This window comes from Pipistrellus hanaki, assembly GCF_964339955.1.
Source record: "Pipistrellus hanaki genome assembly, chromosome: 14".
Classification (NCBI taxonomy): Eukaryota; Metazoa; Chordata; class Mammalia; order Chiroptera; family Vespertilionidae; genus Pipistrellus; species Pipistrellus hanaki.
The window spans coordinates 30,195,816-30,221,769 of record NC_140516.1 but is presented as its reverse complement, the minus strand read 5'-3'; the positions used below and the strand labels follow the sequence as shown (position 1 = coordinate 30,221,769).

At 34.9% G+C, this 25,954-nt stretch overlaps 1 protein-coding gene across 1 annotated transcript in view; it reads right to left on the bottom strand.

The window, feature by feature from the left end:
- The window catches only part of PTEN (phosphatase and tensin homolog), a gene marked incomplete at its 5' end in the record, with an annotated part of 78,052 nt that extends 52,098 nt beyond the window's left edge, over positions 1-25,954 (bottom strand). Inside the window, 2 exons of the mRNA XM_084904386.1 lie at positions 617-701; positions 25,081-25,954. Of these exons, the coding sequence (XP_084760512.1) occupies positions 617-701; positions 25,081-25,954 (959 nt within the window). The remainder of the gene's footprint in view (positions 1-616; positions 702-25,080) is intronic.

Below are 25,954 nucleotides of genomic sequence, written 5' to 3'. Positions count from 1 at the left end.
ACTTTAAAATTAATTAAATGGTCTTTCCATTCAGCCTTGTTCTGAGCTGAATAATTACACTAAGAAAATTATGCAAAATTATAAAATGGACAGTTAGTCTTGGTATGCCCAGCAATTTTTTTCTATTGTAGATCCTTTGCACCAAATACTTCTTCAGGTGCTTGGTATACTTAGGACCCATTATAAACTGCTATATTTAAAACTACATGGTATTGGTTTTATAAATATATTATATAGGATAAATATATTTAAGTAAATAAATGCACTCAAGAATTTTAAGCCTAACCCCCAATTGCAATATAAAAAATAAATAAATAAAAATTAGTGTAATGAATCCAGGCATTCACCTACTAAAGGGCACTTTGTATAGAGTCCACGAAAGCATAGCACATACACCTGATTAAGTAAAACGTTCATTCTTATCAAATTCAAATAAATTGTATCCTATTGAGGCCCATTAGACATATTTTAAAAAATAGTTATAGAACACCAACATAATATCCAAATCAAGTTTACATGCCAAAGCACATCTTTTTCAGTGGTTTAGAAATATTTTCTAAATGAAAATACAACATTATTATAGCAATATTCAAAATTAAAAAGTAAGAGTTCTTACCTTACTACATCATCAATATTGTTCCTGTATACACCTTCAAGTCTTTCTGCAGGAAACCCCATAGCAATAATGTTTGGATAAATATCTGAGTACTTAGGTTAAGAAAATAATTGAATATGGAACAATGAAAAGTACATGTACACATTTTAAAATATTATCTGGAAAGCTTTCCCCACTACAGCTTTGCTAATAAAAATTGTCAAATTTATCTATAAATTTTCATGTATGATTAATATAGTTCAATGCATTCTTTTTAAAAATCCTTAAATTATTTGGTAAAATAATTTTAAAATCCCTCTACTTAGTATATTAAAAATGTACCTAAGGTAAAAGGTAGCTCCCATTCTACAGTATTTAGATATACATAGAAAACAAAAATTTCAGACTTTAGAAATCACAAATACTACTGAATGTCTTGGTACAAAAACCAAAAGGCCAATTAAAAACAAGACAACAAAAATTTACACAACCTCCAATGTTCCTGATTATAAGACACCATGTATAGAGAAAAGTAGATACAATTAAGAATTAGGATATCAGATTGAAGACGTATAATTTGGACAAGTCACTTAACCCTTTTAGACTTCAATTTCCTATTCCACATGATTACATTGAGACAACCATTAAGATCTCCTCACCCTTAGTGTTATAATTTGACAATACTGAACTGGGATAGAATCTTATTCTCATTTCCTATCAAGGTAATCAATATTTGGCACGCCTATTCTAGTCCCTTGTTACACACTACAGTTGGCATAACAACAAACATCTACACTTAAAAATAACATATCAAACTATAAAAAACTACCAACAATCTACATTTCTATGCATTGTGTCCATCATACCAGCTCTCATTTCTTCTTAAGCTCTATGAATCCTCTCTAATCCCAGGATTTCCTGACTGGAATCTTTCAGATGAGCCAAATTAATCCGCCTAAAGCCTCCCTTCAAGACCATCTCTAAAGTTCTCCACCCACCTACTTCTGGACCCATTCATCTTCCAAATGCAATTCAAAATTCACCATATTCAGTGCCCTTTTCTGGATTTTTTTTTTCCACTTTCTGCTTGTATACTCACATTATTAAGCTGATTTCACTATTATTTTCAAACCAAAGATAATTATCAAATTACTGAAAGCTTTTGTTTTGATAATTAAGAAAAGGTTGTTTGTTATGTGTAATCTATATTCTATTCATATTGATTACTATGTACTGGTTGGATAGTTTTACAAACTAAGAAAAAAATGTGCACAACAGTGTATATATTATGTTTTGGGTAAAAATATTTTATAAAAGAAATATTTTCTTTTTGGGTAAAGAAATATTTACACATATATTTTAAAAAATTTAAAGGGTCTACCAGCCAAGTTCACAAGTACAATGCTATTATGGGTACTGCTTTAGCAAACCAGCCATAAAGGACATTTTTGAGCCAACTAGAGAAATTTGAATATAATCTGGGTATTGGATGGAATGAAAATAACTGAAATGAATAATTAGACATTAATGGGTGGAGGAAGGTTATAATAGAGAATGTACAGTGAGATCCATCCTGGTAAAAGATAAAAGGGAAAAAATGTAAAAAAATATATATATATCCAAATAGTTATATGTACACAAAAAGATTACAGACTAAGGTACTGAAAGTAATAATCTCTAGGTTGCCCTAAGCGGTTTGGCTCAGTAGATAGAATGTTGGCCTGTGGATTCAGGGGTCCCAGGTTCGATTCCAGTCAGGGGTATGTGCCTTGTTGAGAGCACATCCCTGGTGGGGGGTGGGCAGGAGGCATTTGGTCGATGTTTCTCTCTCATCGATGTTTCTGGCTCTCTATCCCTCTCCCTTCCTCTCTATGAGAAATCAATAAAATATATATTTTTAAAATAATAATATCTAGGTGGTGAGAATATGCATTTTTTCCTAATTTTTGTATTTTCTATTTGGGGAACAATGCACCTGCACTGTTTCTGTTTCTATAATAGATATTTAAAATTGTGTTTCTTTTATAATGATCTCCAAGTCTATTTACTAAGTATCACGAGAAAATACTGTCTTGGCCTGTATGACTAGGAATCATTTCTGTATGTCATTTTTTAAATTTCTAACCCCCAAAATTATAATAATAATGAATTTCTACCCCAAAAAATTATTATAATTATAGTATCTATGATTTAAATAACATTTTCTATGTGCAGGAACAATTCTTGCCACTTTAAGATACATAAAACCACCCCAAATCTCAAAAGGCTCTTTTCTGTAAAAATTCCTAAGAGCAAACTATTAGGATGATAATTTTTAACATCACAAATATTAGCTATCATCTATAATCTACATACTAGAAGCCTGGTGCACAAATTCGTGCACAAGTAGGGTTCCTCAGCCTGGCCGGTGATCAGGGCCGATCGGGACAGGCCAGCAGGGGGGAGGGACCACGGGAGGCTGGCCAGCCACGGGAGGTTGGCTGTGCGAGAGCACTGACCACCAGGGGGAAGCTCCTGCATTGTCTGCCCGCCAGTGGCCAGTGTGCATCATAGTGACCAGTTGTAATGTTTGTTTAGGCATATATATATATATATATATATATATATACATACATACATACACACACACACACACACACACTAGTACACACTGACCACCAAGGGGCAGATGCTCAGCACAGGTGCTGCCAAGCTGTGGTGACTTGGCAGCTGCAGTTCTCAGGTGACACACCCGAAATCAGAGAGAAGGGAGCCCAATTCCAGGGTGCATCACCCAAGAACTGCCCTCTCAGAATCCGGGACCACCCAGGGGATGTCAGAGAGCCGGTTTCGGCACGATCCCTGCAGGCTAGGCCGAGGGACACCCCCCCCCCCCCCACGAAGGTGCACAAATCCATGCACTGGGCCTCTAGTTCTCATGTAATAAAGTAGGTCCACCTAAAATGTACCTCTTGGTCAATTACTGACAATATTTTAGGACATTATGTCCATTCATGGGGGGGGGGGGGGGGGGGGGGAAGGGCAGCAGAAAATAGAGGCTCAAATCAAGCCTATTGCAGTACAATTCCTAAAAAATGAATAATCTCTTCTTTTTAACTGTATCTTGGGGCACAAACATAAAAAAATGTGGGGTTTTGTTAAAATACACTTTTATTATTATAGATTTGAGAGAGAGGAAGGGGGTAGAGAAACATCGACTTGTTCCACTTGTTTATGCATTCATTGGTTGATTCTTCTATGTGCCCTGCCAGGGGATCAAACCCATAACCTCAGTATATGGGGATAACACACTAACCAACTGAGCTACCTGGCCAGGACAAGAAAATGTGATGGTAAAAGAAGAAAGTGAGGCAGAAGAAGCTACCATCAATCTGGAATTCCTACTATAAAATTTTAAATGCGTTTTAGTCAAAAATACCCATTCAAATCATGCAAGTTTTCCTAATATAAGAAAACTATTTCTTATTAAATAATAATTACTTCTACTAACAAACTTACCTAGCCTGACCATTAATTTCAGTGAGAATGCTGATTTTAACTTTATATAAAAAAGCACAAAATTATAAAAAACTCCTTTTTTAAAAAATATATTTTACTGATTTTTTACAGAGAGAAAGGAAGAGGGACAGAGAGTCAGAAACATTGATGAGAGAGAAATATCCATCAGCTACCTCCTGCACACCTCCTACTGGGGATGTGCCCGCAACCAAGGTACATCAAACCTGGGACCTTTCAGTACACAGGCCAATGCTCTATCCACTGAGCCAAACCTGTTAGGACTAAAACCCCTTTAAATGCAGTCATTTTGATAAAAAATAAAAAAATAAATGCAGTCATATTAAGCAGGACTAAATTCAAATTTATTCTTGCACTACGAATACTAATTAAATAAGTTTGCAAAAAACTCAATCTACTCAGCAAAGCTACCACTCAGAATCAAAGGCCAGATAAACAGCTTCACAAATAAAAAAAAAGCTAAAGGAGTTCATCACCGCCAAACCAGAATTATATGAATTGCTGAAGGGGGTTCTTTAGGAAGAGGAAGAAGATAAAGATAAAAATTATGAACAACAAATACGTAACTATCAACAAGTGAAACTAAAAGCCAAGGGAATTAAAAAATCTGATGAACAATATTAACTGGTGAATATAATAGAATCAGAGGTATGGAAGGGGACTGGACTGATGATTCTTGGGGAAAAGGGGAGTGGGGGGGTGTGGGAAGAGACTGAACAAAAACTGTGCACCTATGGATGAGGACAATGGGGGGTGGGAACCTGGTGGAGGGAGCAATTGAGGAGGGAGGGAGGAAGAGGAACACATTTGTAATAATCTGAACAATAAAGATTTATTAAAAAAAAGAAAACTCAGTTAACTTAATTAAGAAAACTATTTGTCTATAACTATACATAAATGGGAATGTTAAGTACTCATTAAAGTAAATTCAATTGGCCTCCTCCTTCATTCACTTAACCACTCTAACACATATGGAACATTGGAAGGGGCACTGATAATTTAAAGTTAAGACTATTGCACTCAAGGAGTTAGTTATTTTATCCGAGCAGACAGACACAGAGACCTATAACTGTGCCAAAGGCCCTATTATGTACGTATCAAGATGTTTTAAAAGCTAGAGAAAACAGGATTAATTCTGTAGGGGCAGAGATAAAGTTTCACAAAGTAGGTAACATGTTAAACAATCCTTAAGAAGTCAAATAGTAGAAGAAGAAAGGAGAACAATTACAATACTCCAAGCAGAGTATAGAGCAGAGATATGGAAATACGTAAAATATTTAAAAAAAAAAAAAAAAAAAAAGGTGCAGTCCATTGCAGCTCACACACAAAGCTTTATGGAGAAGGCAGCAGGACTGCCAGATGGTTAGGAGCAGGACTGGCAGAAGATTAGGTCTAGTTTAAGGATGCCATGGCAGGGAATTCAATTTAATCAGGAAATAAGGAGTCAAAGGCCTGCATCACCCTGGCAGTCTCTTGCAGAGGAACAATCCACTGCCCTGCAATCTCCTGCAGGGTAACTATCAAATCCTTTCTTTAAAGAGAAATCTAGGAATTCAGTCTTTTTAAGGTTTCATTTGCTTCAGATTCTCACCTTCCTTATTTATACAGTTTAAAATTTTACCCAAGATTTTGGCATCCATCATAAACTAGAAAGAACATGTACCAGACAGAATGCCAAATAAATTCTCATGTAATCCTAACAATCCTATGAAGCAATATTGCCATTTCATAGATGACAAAATTCTGAGGGTCAAAAAGTTTGGGTAACTGCCCAAGATCCCAAAGCCAATAAGTAATGTTATGATTCAAACCTGTTATGTACATAATTACAAAGCCCAAACTTTTTATACTATGGTGCCTCTCATAAGATTATAATTATTTTATATTTCTAAATCATTAATGAAAATGAAAATTTTCAAGAAAGCAGGCAAAAATAAAAATGATTTACCTATCAAATGTTAAAATTTAAAATCTTATTTAAGAGTAAAGACAAAAATCATTTCCATATCGGATGTTAGTAACCAATGAGTGTTGAATTTTGAGGCAAATATTTCTTATGCCAAGTATTATACCAATAAACAAAATCTCTAATATAACTGTTTTGCTTCCCCATTCATTAAAATTTTTATGACAAGTTTTTAGACATTTTAAACCAAGTGAGACTGAGAGCAAAATGATTTGTAATACAGAACAGCCTTAACCAGCACTTACTGAATATACATTTGAATAAGTTGTATTTAATATGAAATTTTCATCTGACTAAATCGTATTTTAATTATGATTACTGATAGTAAAGCAGTTGTGAACAGTTCCTTTGTTGTACTCTGTATAATACATAGATATGCTTATCCCTAAACAAGTTATAAACTAAAATGCAATGCTAATACACAAAACAAAAACTGCATTTTCCCCCCTCATAATTATTTTAAGAAAAATTATTTCCACAGATAACATAACAAATTTTTTTTTAAATTCTAGTTAACTGCAAGTTATAGTAACAACATGAAGCCATAACATACACGGAACATGACTGGCCAAATAGAAAGTAATAAACAGATTTAGAGAGGTAGTGATTAAAATGCATTAAAAGCAAATCTGAAATTGCCTGGTTCACCAGAGGAACACTGAACTAAAAACAGCAGCAAGAGTGAAGAAAGAGCCCAGCAGGTGTGGCTCAGTGTTGAGCATCGATCTATGAACTAGGAGGTGACTGTTCGATTCCAGTCAGAGCACATGCCCAGAATGCATGCTCAATGATCGAGCAGAAGGCAGCCAACCAATCATTCTCTCTCATCATTGATCTCTCTCTCTTTCTCTCTCTCTTTTTCCTCTCTGAAATAAATAAAAAAAAATTTTTTAAAAGAGTGAAAGAAGAAAGTCAGACTAAGAAGAGAAAACAAGAATCAAAGCAAGTTAGCAAATACCAATACTTCATTTAATTTTATTTTCCAAGAATTTCTGGAGATTTTCCCTGCTTTCCATCAGTGCCCTCAACCAGCAGACATTTAATGCCAGGTATAAGGAAATTAAAAGTATGTTTATATTTCTCTCAAAAAATTTTAACAAGTTTAAATTTAACAAATACTTTCCAAGGATGTCACAGTTATATCCACATTATCTCTTCTAATCAAATTACGTTTTAAATACTAGCCACTCTCTGGACTTGAACGACTTTCTCATTTAAATGAAAGACTTTATTTCTTATTAGATTTTATTTTTCCCTATTAAATGTGGTAAATGTTTGGATCTGGTTTCTAAATTGAAGATTCATACTGGGAGAAAAGCAGAAATAGGAGTTCCTCTAATTTTCCAGTTGATAAAGTGCTAATTGTTCCTTATTTAATAATAATTTGTCCTAATATATAAGGCATATAGTCATTCCTGTACATACCAAATAACGCAGCCTAAAATCTTATTTTCTAAATTGAAAGGGTACAAAAAGCTTAAACTACAGAAATATTAAGAAGAATGCTCCATCCTAACCAGTATGGCTCAGTGGAGAGCGTCAGTCTGCTGACTGAGGAGGGGTCCAGGGTTCGATTCCAGTCAAGGGCATGTACCTTGGTTGTGGGCACATCCCCAGTAGGGGGTATGCAGGAGGCAGCTGATCGATGTTTCTCTCTCATCAATGTTTCTAACTCTCTATCCTTCTCCTTTCCTCTCTGTAAAAAAATCAATAAAATACATTTTTTTTTAAAGAAAAAAGAATGCTCCCAAAAATAGGGATTTTAAAAATAAAGAATGGCCAGATATAACAGAAACATTTAAAATATTTACTAAATGTCAAAAAAAATAAAATATTTATTAAATGTCAGACCCTGTACTAAGCAGTTAATGCATATCATCACTAACATAATATTATTCTCAGCTTTGTAGCTTAAAAACCTAACTTCAGGTTAAGTTATTCACTATCTCTGGGCCTCACATACTTTTGTTTTAGATTTCTATAAAATAATGATAATAACATTAGCTGTAACTTCTTCACTGGCTGTTTAAGGGCTTTATAACTGCAAATAAGGGGTTATTATCTGAGATTGAATGAGTTAGAAATGTCCTTTTTTAGTTGAAATGTCTCATTTCAAAACAGTGTTTTTATAAATTAGAATTCCAATATATTAAGTTAAATTCACTTTAGCAGAAATTTTTGTTTTTTTGAATACTTTTTAAAGTAAATAACCCGTTTTATAAGTTTTTTTATTTAACATATTTTTATTGGTTTGGGAGAGGAAGGGAGATAGAAGCATCAGTGATGAGAGAGAACCATTCATTAGCCACCTCCTGATCAAGCCTGCAACCGGGCATCCAAGTGTGATCTCCTTGTTCATTGGTTGATGCTCAACCATGGAGCCACATCAGCCAGGCTCTTTTTAACACTTTTTAAATTACCTGTTTGCTGTGCCAACACAGAAAGGAAAACTTACTGAAGTTTTCTACTTCTCCAAACAATTCAAACCTCACAACTTTCTTTTACATGTTTGTAACAATCCCCCTTGACTGAAATGTTTACATATATTGTTGCTTTGAAAAAGTTTAGACCTCACTTTCTAAAGGAAAACAGCAAGAATTTCTAGTAATCCTATTAAGCAACACTATAAATTTGTTTGTTTAGCAAGAAATCTACAACCTATGCCCTAGCCGGTTTGGCCCAGTGGATAGAGCCAGGGTCCCAGGTTGGATTCTGGTCAAGGGCACATGCCCCAGTTGCGGGCTCCTTCCCCCATAGGAGGCGAGCAGGAGGCAGCCGATCAGCTATTCTCTTTCATCATTGATACTTCTATCTCTCTTTCTCTCCCTCTCCCTTCCTCTCTGAAGTCAATAAAAATATACTTTTTAAAAAAAGAAATCTACATCCTGTGATAAAGAGCTATGAAATATTGTACCTTTTAATCCAACATTCCCACTCTAATATTATCCTCTAAAAAAAAAAAGACAAAAGTAAACTATACAAAGATATTCACAACAGTGCTGTTTATAAAAGAAAAAAATGAAGAGACTCCTAACACAGTGCCCTAAACAAAGCATAATAGTTAGCCTGATGAAATATTACCCATATAGCTTTAAAAATAACAAATACCCACTGACAGATGAAAGTTTGTGGGGGAAAAGCTCACAGAACATTAGAAAAATACTGATTAAAAGTATGCAATTATGTGCATATGTACATTAACAGACAGGGAAAGATAATTTCTAATAACAAACATTTGAAATAGAATTAACTTTTTTCTACTGAATTGTTTAAATTTAAGAATCATTTTGAAAGCATTTCAAACCAGATATAGTAAAAGTTAAAAAATTCTTTTTTAAAGAACAATAATGGCACTCTGAACTTTATGTAAATTAAAGCAATTAATCAGTAAAAAATATCTTATAATGCTAGCAATACTCTATAATCCAACATACAATTTTTTAGTGTATTAGCTGAGGCACTATTAGTCCATTCAGTTAATTTAATCAATTTTTCTTGAGTTCTTAATACTGAAATATTATATCCACAACTCTGCAAAGCTACATCTGAGAACTTCTAAATATTTAGGTTGCCCAACTAACTGGTTTTAACGAGTATACCAAACAATTACCTTCTTCCTAGGTCTCTGGAAGAATATGATAAGACTGATTTCCTGTTTCAGAACTCTGCTGCTGTTAAAATACACACACACACCCCTCTCTACCGTTTTGCTCCCACTAAAAAACATCTAAGATTGACTACCACTAACAAATTAAAAATACGGCTATAACTTATATAACAACTACCAAAAAGATTATCAGCTCAACAACATGCATTAGACATACTTGTCAGCATTATATACGTGAACTAAGCCAAATGCTAACTCTAATTTTCTACAGCAAAAATCAGAATAAGCATACGAAAGATTATAAAAGTTAAAATTGTAATATTGGTCCAGCATTACTATAAAGAACATAAGCGGGTATCTTTTAACTCTAATCTTTATATTAATGTTAGATTTATGTTACTACTGTAATATCATTCTATTATAAAAGCCATGTTTTTATTTACTTTACCAGAAGTGACTACCTAAAACACTAAATTTTAGCTAGTCCATAGATGAACAAAGTGAAAAAACATTAACTTTCACAGAAAAAAAAAAAAAAAAAAAAGACATTCAAACAGTTAAGGAACAGAAGAAGCTAAGGGATCTGTCACTAATCTGAGAACAAAGGCCTAGTAATATTCAATGGAAAATTCATTCAATATTAGCAAATTGCATTCTGAAAAATAAAAGATTACAAGATTTCCAACTGTATCAATCTTTTAGATACAACCATGAACTAATTTTCTAATATTCAAAAACTACTATACCCAAGGTACTAAGAAAGCAAGGTTCTAATATAAATGTGTCTCTGCCAAATTGGCTTTCTTTTTCCCATTAAGCCAAAACTGAAAATTTTTTTAAATTTACTTCTAACAATCAAATTTAATGTTTCAAAGAAAGCCCTGTAAATTTGAACTACTTTATGGGAAAAAGCTCCAAATATGTGTGTGTTACACAGCCTCCTTTTATATTAGCTTTAATATAAAATCAAGTCTCTCTATTCTGTACCTTAAGCAAAAAAAATAATTTGAAAAGGACTTGCTTTCTTTTTCTTCTTTTTCCCCCCAATTGGCAAAAATAATTTTGCGTAAGTGCATGGTGTATTTTAATCTGGTAAGAACAATATAGAAATACTTGTGGATTTTAAAATATGAAGGCATACATAATGACATTCATTACTATATTGGTGCAGTCAAATTACTGATTTTGTAACTGCCTTGTTCTAACATTGAAAATATGATTCATATTCTCACTGAAGGTATTTTAATCACTGTATCAACTTCATAATCACTTGAATAAGTGGTTATCAAAATACATGAAATTACATACACTAAACACTAGTTAAAATTCCTGTTTTAAAATTTAATAGCCCTAGCCAGTTTGGCTCAGTGTATAGAGCATTGGCTTGCGGACTCAAGGGTCCCAGGTTCGATTCTGGTCAAGGGCACATGCCTGGATTGCAAGCTCAGTCCCCAGAAGGGAGTGTGCAGGAGGCAGCTGATCAATTATTCTCTCTCATCATTGATATTTCTATCTCTTTCTTCCTCTCCAAAATCAATAAAAATATTTTTTAAATTTACTAATATGCAATTTTAAAATAACAGATATGAGTTAGTTTATATTTCTTGGTTTAAACAGATAAAACTCAATTTTAATCAGCCACCTATAACTGCTTATTTCTGAAGAGACAACATTTTAGTATGAATCCAATTCTTGTAATTGGTGGGGGGAGCACAATTCCTAATCATGGTTAATTGTGAAATCTTCATATTCAAAGGAGAATATACTAAAAATCTTAGAAAATAATGCTGAAATGCAAAAGAAAAAAAAATTAAGAAGTCAACTTTTTCAACCAGTAAACAAACTTAAAAAACAACATACAGAAAGACAAAAATACCAATAGATGGAACGAATAGAAATGAAAACAAGGAAAAGGAGCTCTTTAACACCATACCCTTTATATACTACTAACAGGTAAAACTTTTAATATTTGAGTAAAAATCTCAGCTCCATGTGTGCCTCTCTTAATGTAAGATATATAATTTATGTATATATTATCTAACCAAAAAGGTATCATTCTTTTCATGGCCTACAATTCGGGCCTAAACAAATGCTAAAAACTGATGTTAGTAAAACAATCCACTTTCACCAGACATTAATTTGAAAGTGGCAAGATGTTTCTTATACAAAAAATACAAGCCACAAAAACGAAGTTGCATTTGAGAACATAAATTCAAAATCACATCTAAACTGAAATATTATATCTGATCCTATCAATCATGTGGCATGAAAACAAACTTCTCAATAAAAAAAAGTTAACAATAAAATAAAGTAGATTAATTAATCAGATCTTATTAAGCATGGTATGCAAGTTTAAAGACTTGGCAATACCAAGTGCCTGGGAGTAAAAAGAAATTAAGTTATAGAAACAAATTTTGTAGTGGCTCAAAATGCAACAGTAAAATTTTAAGTGGGGAAACTCATTTACTAGCATATAGACAAAAACTGAGTTGTAGGAAAAGAAAAAGAGCCTGAAACATATTTAAAGCAAATCTTTAAGGAATACTTAAGTTGCTTGATTAAGTTTCATAATAATGAATTCCTATATATAACACTGTTAAGAAAACTAGTTTAAAACTATCATAGCCTTGTAAATTTTTATATCAAATTAAAACATGATGTTTCTATTTAAGTATCAAAACAATCTCATAAAGTAAATTAATACAAGACAAACTTACATTGTATGATCGTTAGTTCCCAACAAGTATCTTTGTATTTTAGTAGAAAAATGTAAACAGCAGGATAACCATTGTTTCATTTCTGTAAAAGCTTACAATTTTGACATTAGTCTTTAAGACTCATACTAGATAATTCCAAAAATAGAAGTGTCAAAACCACTTATATCACTAGATTTTCCTAACTTTTCCCTATATCTACGTAACAGATGGCAATCCTTAGTTCTTGGACACCACACAATAATCACAATCTGTGTGACCTTTTCAGTATTAAAAAGAATCCAAAACAACCTTAATAATGAGCACCTTAGCTATTTTACAGTATTATAAATAATCTTGATTACCTTGGACAACACCTAGATATGCAAGATTGTACACTTTCAGTGATTAAGTTCTTTTATATAGATTTCCTACAAATAATCTATGAAAACTATTCAGATATTGCTTCTAGAGTGTTTAAAAACCTATTTGTGCCCTAACCGGTCAGCCTGCAGACTGAAGGGTCCCAAGTTCGATTCCAGTCAAGGGCATGTACCTTGGTTGCGAGCACATCTGCAGTAGGTCAGTGTAGGAGGCAGCTGATCAATGTTTCTCTCTCATCGATGTTTCTAGCTCTCTATCCCTCTTTCTTCCTTTCTGTAAAAAGTCAATAAAGTAAATAAATAAATAAAACAGATTCTCCTTAAATTAAAAAAAAATAAAACTAAAACATTTGCATGCTCTAAAACAGTATTTTTGCCTTCACAATATTTTAACATCAAGAAGGTATATACCATATCTAGATCAAAATTTCCTTGTTTAAAAATTGAAACAATTTTTCTTCATTTGGAAAATGTTACTCTAACAAGTAATTTTGTTTTAAAAAGAATTTGTTTCTTCCTCAATATTTTTCATTCTAACTACATGAATTAATAAATTCACTGAGAAAGAAGTATCATTTGCCTGGCCAGTGTAGCTCAGTGGTTGAGCATCTCACCGTTTGATTTGAGCCAGGGTATATGCCTGGGTTGCAGGCTTGATCCCCAGTAGGGGACATGCAAGAGACAGCAGATCAATGATTCTCATCATTGATGTTTCTATCTCATCTCCCTCTCCCTTCAATCAATAAAAACCTATTTTTTAAAAGAATTATCTATTATCTAATATAGTTAAAATTATTACCTTTTTTAAATTTTTAATATGTGACACAAATAGTACCAGACAGACATAACATGCAATCTTGACCACAAAAATTAATATTGATAATAAATGCAAATATAGAGCAAACCTTCATCAGTAAATATCACCCTTAGTGAGGTAACTATGCAAATATAAATTATATCACTCAAAATATGCTCCAGGGAACAGTAACATCATGAGTCATACCCTTTTCTTTTAAAGGCAGAAAAGCAACAGATTATAACTACTTTAGTATAAAATGATGTGATAATAGTTTATCCAAATAACTTCTACATCCACTTTAATTCCAAATTTTACTTCATCTCACTTAAATAAAATATGCTTAAATTTTAAATATGCAGTAATTTCCCTATAAGTAAATAAAGCTTCAAGGCTCTAACACTTCAGCTAGTTTTGTGTGTAACAGATAATTTATTTATTTTTTTTTTTTTTTGCATATACGTTCTTTGGTGTATCTCTTCCCATCCCTCCCAGATTATGATTTTATGGATCAAAATCATGAAAATCTTTCTTAATATTTAGAAATATATTGGCCCTCTTAAATCCACTCTGGAAAAAAAAAAAGAAAATAGCAAATGTATATATAATTAGTTCAATACTGGAAACAAGGAAATAACTACAGGGAAATAAATATTTTTGATGACTTTACTATTTAAAAATCATTACTTCAGGCAATTCTGAGATGTTTTGGAAGTTGTTCAAACACACATTCTTTAAATTCACTAGAATAAATTACATTTTAAAATAGATACATTTAAACAAAACAAGAAGTTGCAGAGAACTAGTACAATGGGTAAATTTGTTTTAAATTCTCTTTATGTTTCATAAAAGAAATTTTAAGTACAGTAAGCAAATGGAGCTTTTTATTCATATGCTGAAATAAATACCATAAGCTAATTGTGTGTCTTGAAATGAAAAAACTTATATTTATCAGTATCTCTGAATAGCTCTTGTAATTTCAAAAAGAATCCTAACAGTCAAAACTTAAATTTCGTAAGAATTTTTATAATAGGCCTTGACATTTTGCTCTGCTTGTACAAAATGACAGGAAAAATAAATTATAAAATCAAGCAAACAAAAAACCCATAGCAAACCATCTATTCCTAGAACACTTTCGTAATTAGGTTTGTCTGCCCTTAAAACAAAACAAAGCAAAAAAATTTTGCGAATCCACTAAGTTACTCCTTCACCTTATTATATCTGAACTAATCTAAGACTCTGTCCCGAACTTTTCCAAAAACTTCACATTAATGCAAGTTTTTAATTTCGATAAAGCACTTTAATTCAACAGGATGAGAGAAAATTTAGGGTCTAGAAAAGAATGTAGCACATGCATTAGCGATTCTTAGAGTCAACCTTCCTTTCTTTACCTGGAAAGATAGAAGTTTTTATAACTTGTCAAATTTTGGCATTTTACATCAGTGCATTTAATTTCACTATATCTGACTGTACCAAAAGCAGCTTTAGACTAAAAGTTTAAGTTTAAAAAATGCATTAAACAATAACAAAAAACAAGTATACTGGGAGCACAGTATCTCCCAAAAACTATATAATTAAAGGAAACAAGTAAAGGATTACTTTTAAAAAAAGTTAATGCCTTTTTAAATGAAGCATTCGCATCTTGTTAGAGCAGTTCTATGATGCATCCTTCTAGTGCATTACACTTATACACGTCTATTGAAAATATCTTCAGCCTTTTCTAAGAATTTGTAAGCAACAATTTCACAATCAGCCTAATAACACATGAGCCTTCTTCAAATAAATCTTTTTATTTACTAGCAGAGATATCTTTTGTGGACCAAGTTCTTATTATAAAGAATACTGGTCTAGCAGCAGTCAGAAAACCTAGATGGTAAAAGCCTAACTCCATCATTTATTAGCAATCTGACCTTAAATACCACAACCTAAGGGCAAAGATACTAAACTTTTATTGAATATTATACTTCTTATATACCAGACACTTTATACCTTTAAACCAGGGTTTCTCAGCCACAGCAGTATTGGCATTTGGGGCCAGATAAAATTCTTTGTTGTGGGAGGGACTGTTCTGTGTACTGTAAGATGTTGAGCAACATCCCTGGCCTCCACCCACTGCTGCCAATAGCATTCCAGCCCCTTGAGCCCCTCTGCGCCCACCTCCCAGGTATGGCCCCAAAAATGTCTGGACACTGACAAATGCCCAGACAAGGTGGAAGGGGGTGATCCACTCCTCGTTTCCAACTTCTGAAGACATCTGCTCTCACTTCCAGTAAGCCTAGAAATCCATCCCACATATTAAGGATTTTTACACAATCCTTAGAGACCTGGAAACTAGGGGTCAGTAAGGCTTAGTGTATCTTTCATTACACAACTGATAAAGCGGTTAAGCTAGATTTAAGCTAGATTTTAGGTCCGGCTGATTCCCAAATCTCTGCTTCCACCCCACTATACTGCCTTTCTAAACGCATTGCCTCATCTACAAAATCAGGGTAATATTTATCATGCTCAACTATTTAGGGGTTAGAGATGTAAAGAGATAATATATGTGTAAATTCCATTAACCTGAAGGAGGTCACACATCAAGAATTTGGTTAACAGATCATCATGAAATACAGTGGTTCACAAAGTGTGAACCCCAGCCGCCAGCATCAGCATCAGCATCAGCTGTGAACTTGTTAGAAATAAATTCTCAGGCCTCACTCAACCCAGACCTAATGAGTCACAAACTCTGGAGGTGCCACAAGGAACCTATGGTTTAACAAGCCCTCCAGGTTATTCTGATACTCTTTAAAGTTTTGAGAACTACTGATGTAACAGAATCAGAAAAGTACTGCACCAGGTGCCCCAAACCCTGCATCCTTCTTTGCGATAAATCTTCTACCAGCTTTTAACAAATTACCAATTCTACAGAGTTACATTTACTATACTATAAAAGAAAAGAGGAAAGAAATGCTTGTCCTATTTCTTAGATTGCCTCTTTTTTCCTTTGCCAAATCAAACAAACTGATAATCAGCTTTTAAGAAAAGGCACTGTTGTCCTGGCCAGGTGGCTCAGTTGTTTAGAGCAGAGGTCGGCAAACTGCGGCTCTCGAGCCACATGCGGCTCTTTGGCCCCTTGAGTGTGGTGGCTCTTCCACAAAATACCACGTGCATGCGCACACGTACAGTGCTATTGAAACTTTGTGGCCCACGCGCAGAAGTCAGTTTTCGGCTCTCAAAAGAAATTTCAATCGTTGTACTGTTGATATTTGGCTCTGGTGGCTAATGAGTTTGCCGAAAACTGGTTAAGAGCATCGTCTAGATATGCCAAGATTGCAGGTTTGATCCCCAGTCAGGGGACATACAAGAGTCAACCAGTGGTTGCATGAATGAGTGGAACAAATTGATTTCTCTCTCTCTGTACCCAAATAAATAAATAGGCTTTGTTGATTAAAATTAAAAACTAAACAAATATAAAACAAGGTACATGCTAGTAAATTCTGTTACATCAATTAAAAAGATAAAGATCCGCCCAGCTGATGTGGTTAAGTGGATTGTTGTCCCATGGATCAAGAGGTCCCAGGTTCAATTCCAGGTCAGGGCACATGCCCAGGTTGTGGTCTTGATCCCTAGAAGGGGGCATGCAAGAGGCAGCCAATAGATGTGTCTCTGTCATCCATCCCTATCTAAAAATCAATAAAAACATGTTAAAAAAAAAAAAAGTAAAAGATCCTTCTGACTTAAATCCTCATGTTTCTAAACAATTAAATAAAAATGTTAAATTTCATAACATGGATAAATTAAGCCTGGCAAAGCACTGTTTTCACTTTACTAACACAAACAACAACCAAGAAAACACACACACACACACAGAAAAGCCCCAGAGTAATTTATAAATATGTATTTGAGAAGTAAATACCTAGAAATCCAACTCAGTAATACCCCCCAAATTTCATTTTAAAAGTAGAAAAAGTTTTCAGTCCTATTTAATCTCCAATCAGTTCAGAGTAATTAGAACACTCACTTATTCATGAGGACAAAATCATTTTCAATGGGAAAAAATTGCATACATTTTAAAGCAGTTGCTTGCAACTTTGAATATGCATGCTATATTTATAATTTTAAGAATACATGATTTGAATACTTAATTCAAATCACAATGCATTTCCTAAAATCTTAAATAATTGCATCCTCTTTAAAAGATCAGAAATATTAAACATGTAAAAATAGCAGAATGAGAGAACCTTTTTATTTTAGCCTGAAAATTTACAAAAATCAATAAAAGTTCAAAACTATTCTGAAGGGCTTTAAAAATACTAAATCAACTTTAAATTTTTTAAAAAATATATTTTATTGATTTTGTACAGAGAGGAAGGGAGAGAGATAGTTAGAAACATCGATGAGAGAGAGTCATTGATCAGCTGCCTCTTGCACACCCCCTACTGGGGATATGCCCGCAACCAAGGTACTGGGGATATGCCCGCAACCCTTGACCGGAATCGAACCCGGGACCGACCCTTCAGTCCCCAAGCCGACGCTCTATCCATTGAGTCAAATCGGTCTCGGCTCAACTTTAAATTTTAGGTAGTGATTTAAAGCAAAACATGTAGCATTATAGAGAGACACAAAGTGAGAAAGTGTTTTAGACAACTCAATTTTCCTAGATGTCAAAATGCACAGTTCAATTCTACAACCTAGATTTGGACCAAAATATAGCCAGTTTTTACAACACATAAAATGTTAAAAATCACATACGTAATCAGATAGTCAAATATATAATTAGTCAGGGCACCAATCATTCTGCAATGCCAAACAAATAAGCAAAAAAACCCTCTGATAATCAAGTGCTTCATATTGAGGTACTGTGACACAGCTGGGAGACCAGAATAGGCAGAGGGGGGGAGGGGGATTATTTTTATGGGTACATAGTAGTCTTTACTTGGCAGATCTCAAGCTTATTCAATCTTCTCCATACCAGGTAAGAATAAATGAAGAAGAAAAATGCTTTAGCTATTTCTTCCAATTTCTAAGCCTAAAATTATATTGAGAATCTTTTTTTAAAATATATTTTAATGATTTTTTACAGAGGAGAAGGGAGAGGGACAGAGAGTTAGAAACATTGATAAGAGGGAAACATCAATCAGCTACCTCCTGCACCCCTTCACTGGGGATGTGCCCACAACCAAGGTACATGGCCCAGGGGTCTTCAAACTTTTTAAAGTGGGGGCCAGATCACGGTCCCTCAGAGAGCTGGAGGGCCGGACTATATGAACTACTAATTCCTACTGTAACACCTCGGCTGCGCTCACTGCCCCAAAAACCTGGCAGGCCGGATCAGACTCCTCTGCGGGCCGCATGTGGCCCGCGGGCCGTAGTTTGAAGACCCCTGGTACATGCCCTTGACTGGAATCGAACCTGAGACCCTTCAGTCTGCAGGCTGAAGCTCTATTCACTGAGCCAAACAGATTAGGGCTATATTGAGAATCTTGACTAAATGTGAAAATGGGACACAATAATACAATAGTTGACAACTAAATTTAAATTCCTATGCTGCATTAATAGACTGCCAGATTAAGTGTAAACTGTATTGTAATAAATTTAACTGGCATTCAAAGTTGCAGGACTCCCCCAAAATCTGAGCTTAAAAAGAAATGCTAAGAAATATACCTTTTCTGACTTTTCTGATAAACAGTTTAGATAACTCTTGTATCATATATTAAGTTTTCTTTCATCGAGGCACTGATTACTCTTTGTGAATAAAAATATAGTACTTTAATTTTACACTAAAGAAAATTTAATATCCTAACATTTTTATCCTAAAACTTCCACTTTAGTGTGCCAGCAAATACTTTTTGATTAGCATAATTAACTTGTTTGGTCAATAGTAAAGTAAGCAGAGATTTATATTCTATTTATGATGAAAAAGCAAAATTACAGACATGTTACATATATATACTTATATTCAGAGCTCTTAAAGGAATATTCTCTATTTTAAAAAATACTCAGAGCTTGAATCAATTAATATTCTAACATATCCAAATCAGAGGAAATTCAGTTATGATTACTGCTCCTCTCATTAGTGAACATACAAATAATTTCTAATGCATGGATTATCTGAAATTATAACTTTTAAGAGAAGCAGCTACTATTTAAGTACTTACAATGTGGCCGGTACTATGCTAAGTAAATTACTTGCATTATCTCACTTATTACTGGGGGGAAACTTTATGTAACTAGCTACCATCATCTCTGAATTTTACAGATTAAGAGGCTTAAGTAACCTATTCAAAGTCATCCAGACACTAAGAGACACAGCAGCACTCCAATACAAGGCAGGCTGGCTCTAGAGTGTATAGTGCTACCATAAAATCTAAAATGAAACAATGTACACACAATGTGTAAATAAAACCATTACTCAATATTTTAATGTAATTTAAAATAGATTTAGCCTTATTTAAAAATTCTAAAACAGTATCTACCAAGGTAATCTCTTCTTTAAAGAGAAAATAAATTCATTTTTAAGAAGTATTATGGTAATTTGCTAACTATATTTATTTACCTGTATATCTAGAATAGTCACACACTTATAAATTAGATCCATTGTCCATATAGATTCACTCTTCATATTTATGGACGTGAATCTAACTTATAAGTGTTTGAAAATTCTCTGTATACAGTCTTCTTTTCCATACCATGTACAAGTTAAGAATCTTCTTTTGCTGACAAGTTCAGCCACAGTATCCATCTGTTAATATTCTCAACACCAAGTGTAATCCTAGTAATCTGAAGATATCCACCCATCTCTTAACTGCCAACTGCTGCAAATGAAGAGTATCTGCCTTAACTATACTGGAATTAAATTAAAACTCCCCATCCAAAATTATTTCACGCCCTGAATTATTCTTTTTATATTAATATTTTTCCAACAACCATTTTTTTTATTATTGTGCAAGTTATAATAAAAGGACCAAATTGCTAATATCTGTAACCAATGAAAATTTTTAAAAAAATTAGGGGATAGGTAAATAGTCAAATCTAATACACTAATTTCATCTTTCCTGACAAATGAAAGCATTTTACATTAACAAGTGCATATATTCAATACTTCCAAAGAGACTTATTATTCACAGATCAAAATACTTTTGGCCATCCAGCAAAGAAGGCATGTGGCTGCATATGGCTAATATGAAAGAATTATGATTTCAACTTACTCAATAAATCCTTACCAACTTAAGTCTAACCTCAACATTATTGATATCCCTGATAGCAACTGCACTAATTTCAAAACTAACAGATAAAAAGCAACTGTAAAACCGAACTGGCTATTTACTGAAATCATTACTGACCCCAATCTCACAAGTTGATACAAATGTCTTAAATCACTATCCTTAGCACAAATCCTAACACCTTCCTTAATGAATTCAGTCCACAAAAGAATTCTATGACTATACTTAAAATCAAGTTTATCTAAGAAGGAGGGTGAGGGAAGAGAAAGAATAAGAATGAGGGTTCTACAAAATAGAAAAATTCAGAACTAATGGAGTCTTTTAAAAAAGTGATACCAAATAAATTTCTTATACTACATTAACAACATATATTCTGGAAGCTAAATCCTGATAGTACAGCCAAGGCTTAATATGTCAAATAAGTAAAAAACTGTTATATGCATGAACACTTCTAAATCTCTCTTTACAAACTCTGATTTCACATACAATATTAATATAAAAACATTTCCCATACTTTTATCTTACTAAAAAGGCTGGGGTAAAAATTTAAAAATATAATGTTTACTGAGTGTCAATTATCGTTGAAACTTTGTGAATTGATTTTCCTATAATAAATACTCCTCCATCAAAAGTCACTGAAGTGATTACTTCTTAAGAGCCTTAAAAATTATTTAAAATATTAAGCTATCACCAAATGAAAAACAGCAAATGAGGCAAATCTCAAAATAAGAACCCTTGAAAGAACTGAAGACTTTACTTCCAAAAAGCAAGGAATTTTCTAACATTAAGAGGTTTGTACATTATGTGTGGTTATTAGGAAAAAGCAGATAAATTGCTCCACACAAAAATTAAAATATATTGGCAGCTACCATTCTCATGTTGTTAAAACTCTAAAAGGTAATACACACAAATGCGTCTTTATTATCTTTGGAAAACTAAATTTAAAATTAAGATGGTTATAGCTCACCATATTTTATCATACTATTCCTTTAATATTTTAGGATATCATAAACAATGTAAAGCTGCATTGATGATAACTACTGTGCAAACATTTACAGTAGACAGCAATAAAATTCCTTTTTCCTTATATTGAATCATATAAACTGTAAGTTATTCTCCTTTCAGATGCACTTTATTCTTAAATAAGCTATATGAAATAAAGTTTTGTAAATAATCACATAGCAATTAAGTGGCCCACTTACGCTGTTTAAGAAAGAAATACAACTTGATACATAACAGTGTAAAACAAAAGTTAAAAAAAAAAAAAACCAACACCTCACAATACGATCATTTTAGTAATCACTAATCTTAAGAGCTAATACAGCTAATTTCAATAGGCACTCTACTCTCTCTACAACTTAAAAATATTTCCTATGAAGGTTACTATTTGAAAAGACACAAACTTATCAGACAATAAAAATACCAGAAGCCTAAAGTTTTCATGAAATCTAAAGACCTTACATAGTTTATAGACTCATGTTCAGCACTATTTTCCAGACTAACATTAAGAATAAAACCCTGCCAACAAATTATTTTTAGAATAATTCAATTTAGCAAAAATCTTTTACAATTATGGTCTCCAATTTTTCTTTGAGAAATCACTTCATTATTAATCTTTCTCTATCAACTAAAATACTCCAGTTGCTACTTTCATAAAAGAATTTAACTTTCAACAGGCTAGCTGTTGAAACAGATCCTACAACCTAACCTGCCAGGGAAAAGCTTCAATGGCCATTTAAAATTTCCCCCTACAATAAACACAAAACACTAAAGTGAAACCAAGCAAACCAAAGTTTTTGTATATCAAAATTATTGGAAATGTAACTATTAAAAAAAAAAAAAAAAAAAAGTCCTTCACTGACTTTTTCTTAAGCAATTTTTTTTTCATATCAATTTTTGGCTCAATAAAATCACAACTCTAGAAATTAAATGTTATTAGTCATTTGATACTGTTTTCTATGCATACGATAACTAAATATACAGTTTTAGAGATAATTTCACACATATAGGCACACATGAAATGAAAGAAGAAATAGCCAGCCACCTCAATCACCACTCACATATAAAAAGTGGATAGAATAATTTTAGTTTTATAACCCTAATAATTTTAAATCAAACAGGTAAAGTATAAATAGCATAAACGAACTTTGATTTGTGTACCAAAAGGCATTCTAGAAGGTTTTTTTATGGTTTTTTTTTTAAACAATTAACTTGTTCTTATATATCTACCGTAGATGACTGTCAATGACACATAACGTTTGAAATGTTACAAATCAGAAATTTTCCTACAATTAATTATTTCTAGGCAAGTGGGTCAAATTCAACCTTAATGAAGTTCTTCAATTAATGCAACCTCCAAAATTTCCAATTATTTTTTCAATATTATTTTTAACTTAGAAAACTGTTAACATTTTGAGTGTTGTCAAGCTATTTTGTTCAAGAACTTTTATCATTTCAAAACAAAACTTGGGCAAAATTAGCTGTGCACATTTATGTGAAACTACATATCCAAAGGAATATAACTTCTTCAAATATAAAATGTTTACTTTATAAAAAAAAAAAAAAACCCTTCCCCACAATATTTAGCAAGACATATACACGTTAGTGCCATTCTACCTTAAAGCAAAATGTTTAATGATATTTGCTAAAATCATTTTTACTAAGAATACTCTATAAGCACTTAAGCAATGATTTTAACTATTGTCCACTGCTACAATTCACACCACCAAATTTTTGGCCTTAATAGAATGTTTCAGTCACCTCAAACCAGTAACTTAATTCTGTTTTTCATGCCTTATACACTGGCCTATCAGTAACTCTCAATTCCTGTGATACTTTCCATTTTACAAAAAGGAGGGGCTCTATCCCCATCCTTGATCAAAACCAGCTTATTATACCTGAAACTGCAAAGGTTACTGCCTTTTGATAACGACTATCTGTTCTAAGTACAAAGGCTTAACTTGTAGACAATCAAAACTATACACTATTTCTTGGGTTTCTGTCTTATTCAACAAGCTGACTCAGTAAATTTCACACAGACACACACACACACACACACACACACACAAAAAAAAAAAAAAAAAAAAAAAAAGCTTAACATACCTACCATCTGAAGCTGGAGAAACCCACTCACTAGCATTTCTGGTTATTAGCTGGTAAATTACACTTGACACCCTACACGAGTCAGGATAAATTTAAGGGATACAGAAAGATGTCAGAGGGCCTGAAACCTAAATAAGGTTGAGTAGCAATTCTGGCATCACAATGCTTAAATTTCAAGTGAGAACTTAAGTTTAATCTTTGCGATCGCCATTTGCTACACACAATCCCTTGAACTTACACAACATTATTATCTGGGATCAAAAACCACTCAATCTCCATTCTATTAGGTGTAACAAGAGCACAGAGTATAAAATGCTACTTGAACTGCAAATTTCATGCTCTATCCTGCATCACCCCATCAGGAGAGAAAGGCAAATGTAACAAAGACCTAGTCAGGGCACCTTATGAGGTATATGATGGCACTTATCTCAAAGGACAAAACTTCTCCACGCAGGTCAAAGTTGTCATTAACTTAGCTGAAACACACAAACCCTACTTTGGCCCTCCCACGGGCACCATACAGGCTGCAAAGGATTCTGCTTCTAAAATTATGCAAATCAGCTCACCGCTCACATTTTTTAAAAAAGAATCTATCAAGGCGGCCCAGGAAACTAAGAACAATCACTGCAAGATTCTGATGCAATAGGTGTAGTACGTGCAACACCAATTTTCATGTTTTAATCTGATCTCTATAGGGCCTACAGCCAAGATTTAATCGAAAAAGGCTCAACCTCAACGCGTCTTACTCTCCTGTTCCTTTAGCAGACCGGCTTCCCAAGCTCACCATTCCCCAACAGCGAACCGTATTCCGTATTAACGGACAATAGCCCTCAGGGAAGGGACCCCAAGACACCGACTGGGAAACCGATCGCTGCCTTGACACTTGCAACCAGGCAAGAGAGTCCCATCTAGCCGAACACATCCTAGGTTGCATGCACTCAAAAGAGACACAAATTTCACATATATATACTATATATATATATATATATATATATATATATATATATATATATGCATGCATATATATGTATATGCATATATACATGCATATATATGTATACGCACACATATATATAACCTCCTAGAAATTCGACCGGGGTTCAGTGCAATCGCCACCCAAACTATGGACATTTTCCGCCTCCGTCTGCTCCCACGTTCTGAGAGAGAGAGAGAGTGACAGAAAGGCAAAGGGGGAGCAAAGCCGCAGAAATGGATACAGGTCAAGTCTAAGTCGAATCCATCCTCTTGGTATCTCCTTTTGTTTCTGCTGACGATCTCCTTGATGATGGCTGTCATGTCTGGGAGCCGGTGGCTGAAGAAGAAGGAGGAGAGAGACGGCAGGAGCGGCTGGTGGCGAGGCTTCTTCTGCAGGATGGAAATGGCTTTGGACTTGGCGGCCGCGGAGGCCCCGCGCTCGGCGGCCGCGGGGCTCGGCGCCGCCGGCGGGTGGCTGCTGCGGCGGCTGCCGGGCGGCGGCGGCGGCGGCGGCGGCGGGGCCTGCGGGGCCTCAGCGGCCGGGGCGCGGGCCGCGGCGGCGGCGGCGGGCCGGGGGGAAGAAGACCAGCAGCAGTCCTCGGGGCGGCTGCCTCCGCCGGCGGCGGCCTCGGGAGCCCGGGCCGGGGGGAGAGCGGCGGCGGCGGAGGAGGGGAGGCTCAGCGCCGGCCCGGGCCCCTGGCTGTGCCGCCGCCGCCGCCGCCGTGTTGGAGGCAGGAGAAGGGGAGAGACCAACTCTCCGGCGTCCCCAGCCCTGGAAATGGTGACGGGCGGCTCCGCACCGCTCCCCGGGGCCGCCGCGGCCGCCGCCGCCGCCTCTGCCCCCCGCTCCAGGAGCGGGAGGTGCCGCCGCGCCGGTGCCGGCTCCGGCTTCCACCGTTCCCTCGCCGAAGCCCCAGGAAGCGGCTGCCGCCCGGTTAGAAGAGAAGACGGAGAGGAGGAGGAGGAGGAGGAGGCGGCGAGGGACGCCGCCGCTGCCGCCGCCGCCGGCCGGCCGGCTCGCCCAGGGCGCTGCCCCCGCGGCTGCTCACGGGCGCTGAGAGGGGCTCTGGGCCGCGGCCGCCGCCGTCTCTCATCTCCTTCGCCTGCGCCCGGCCT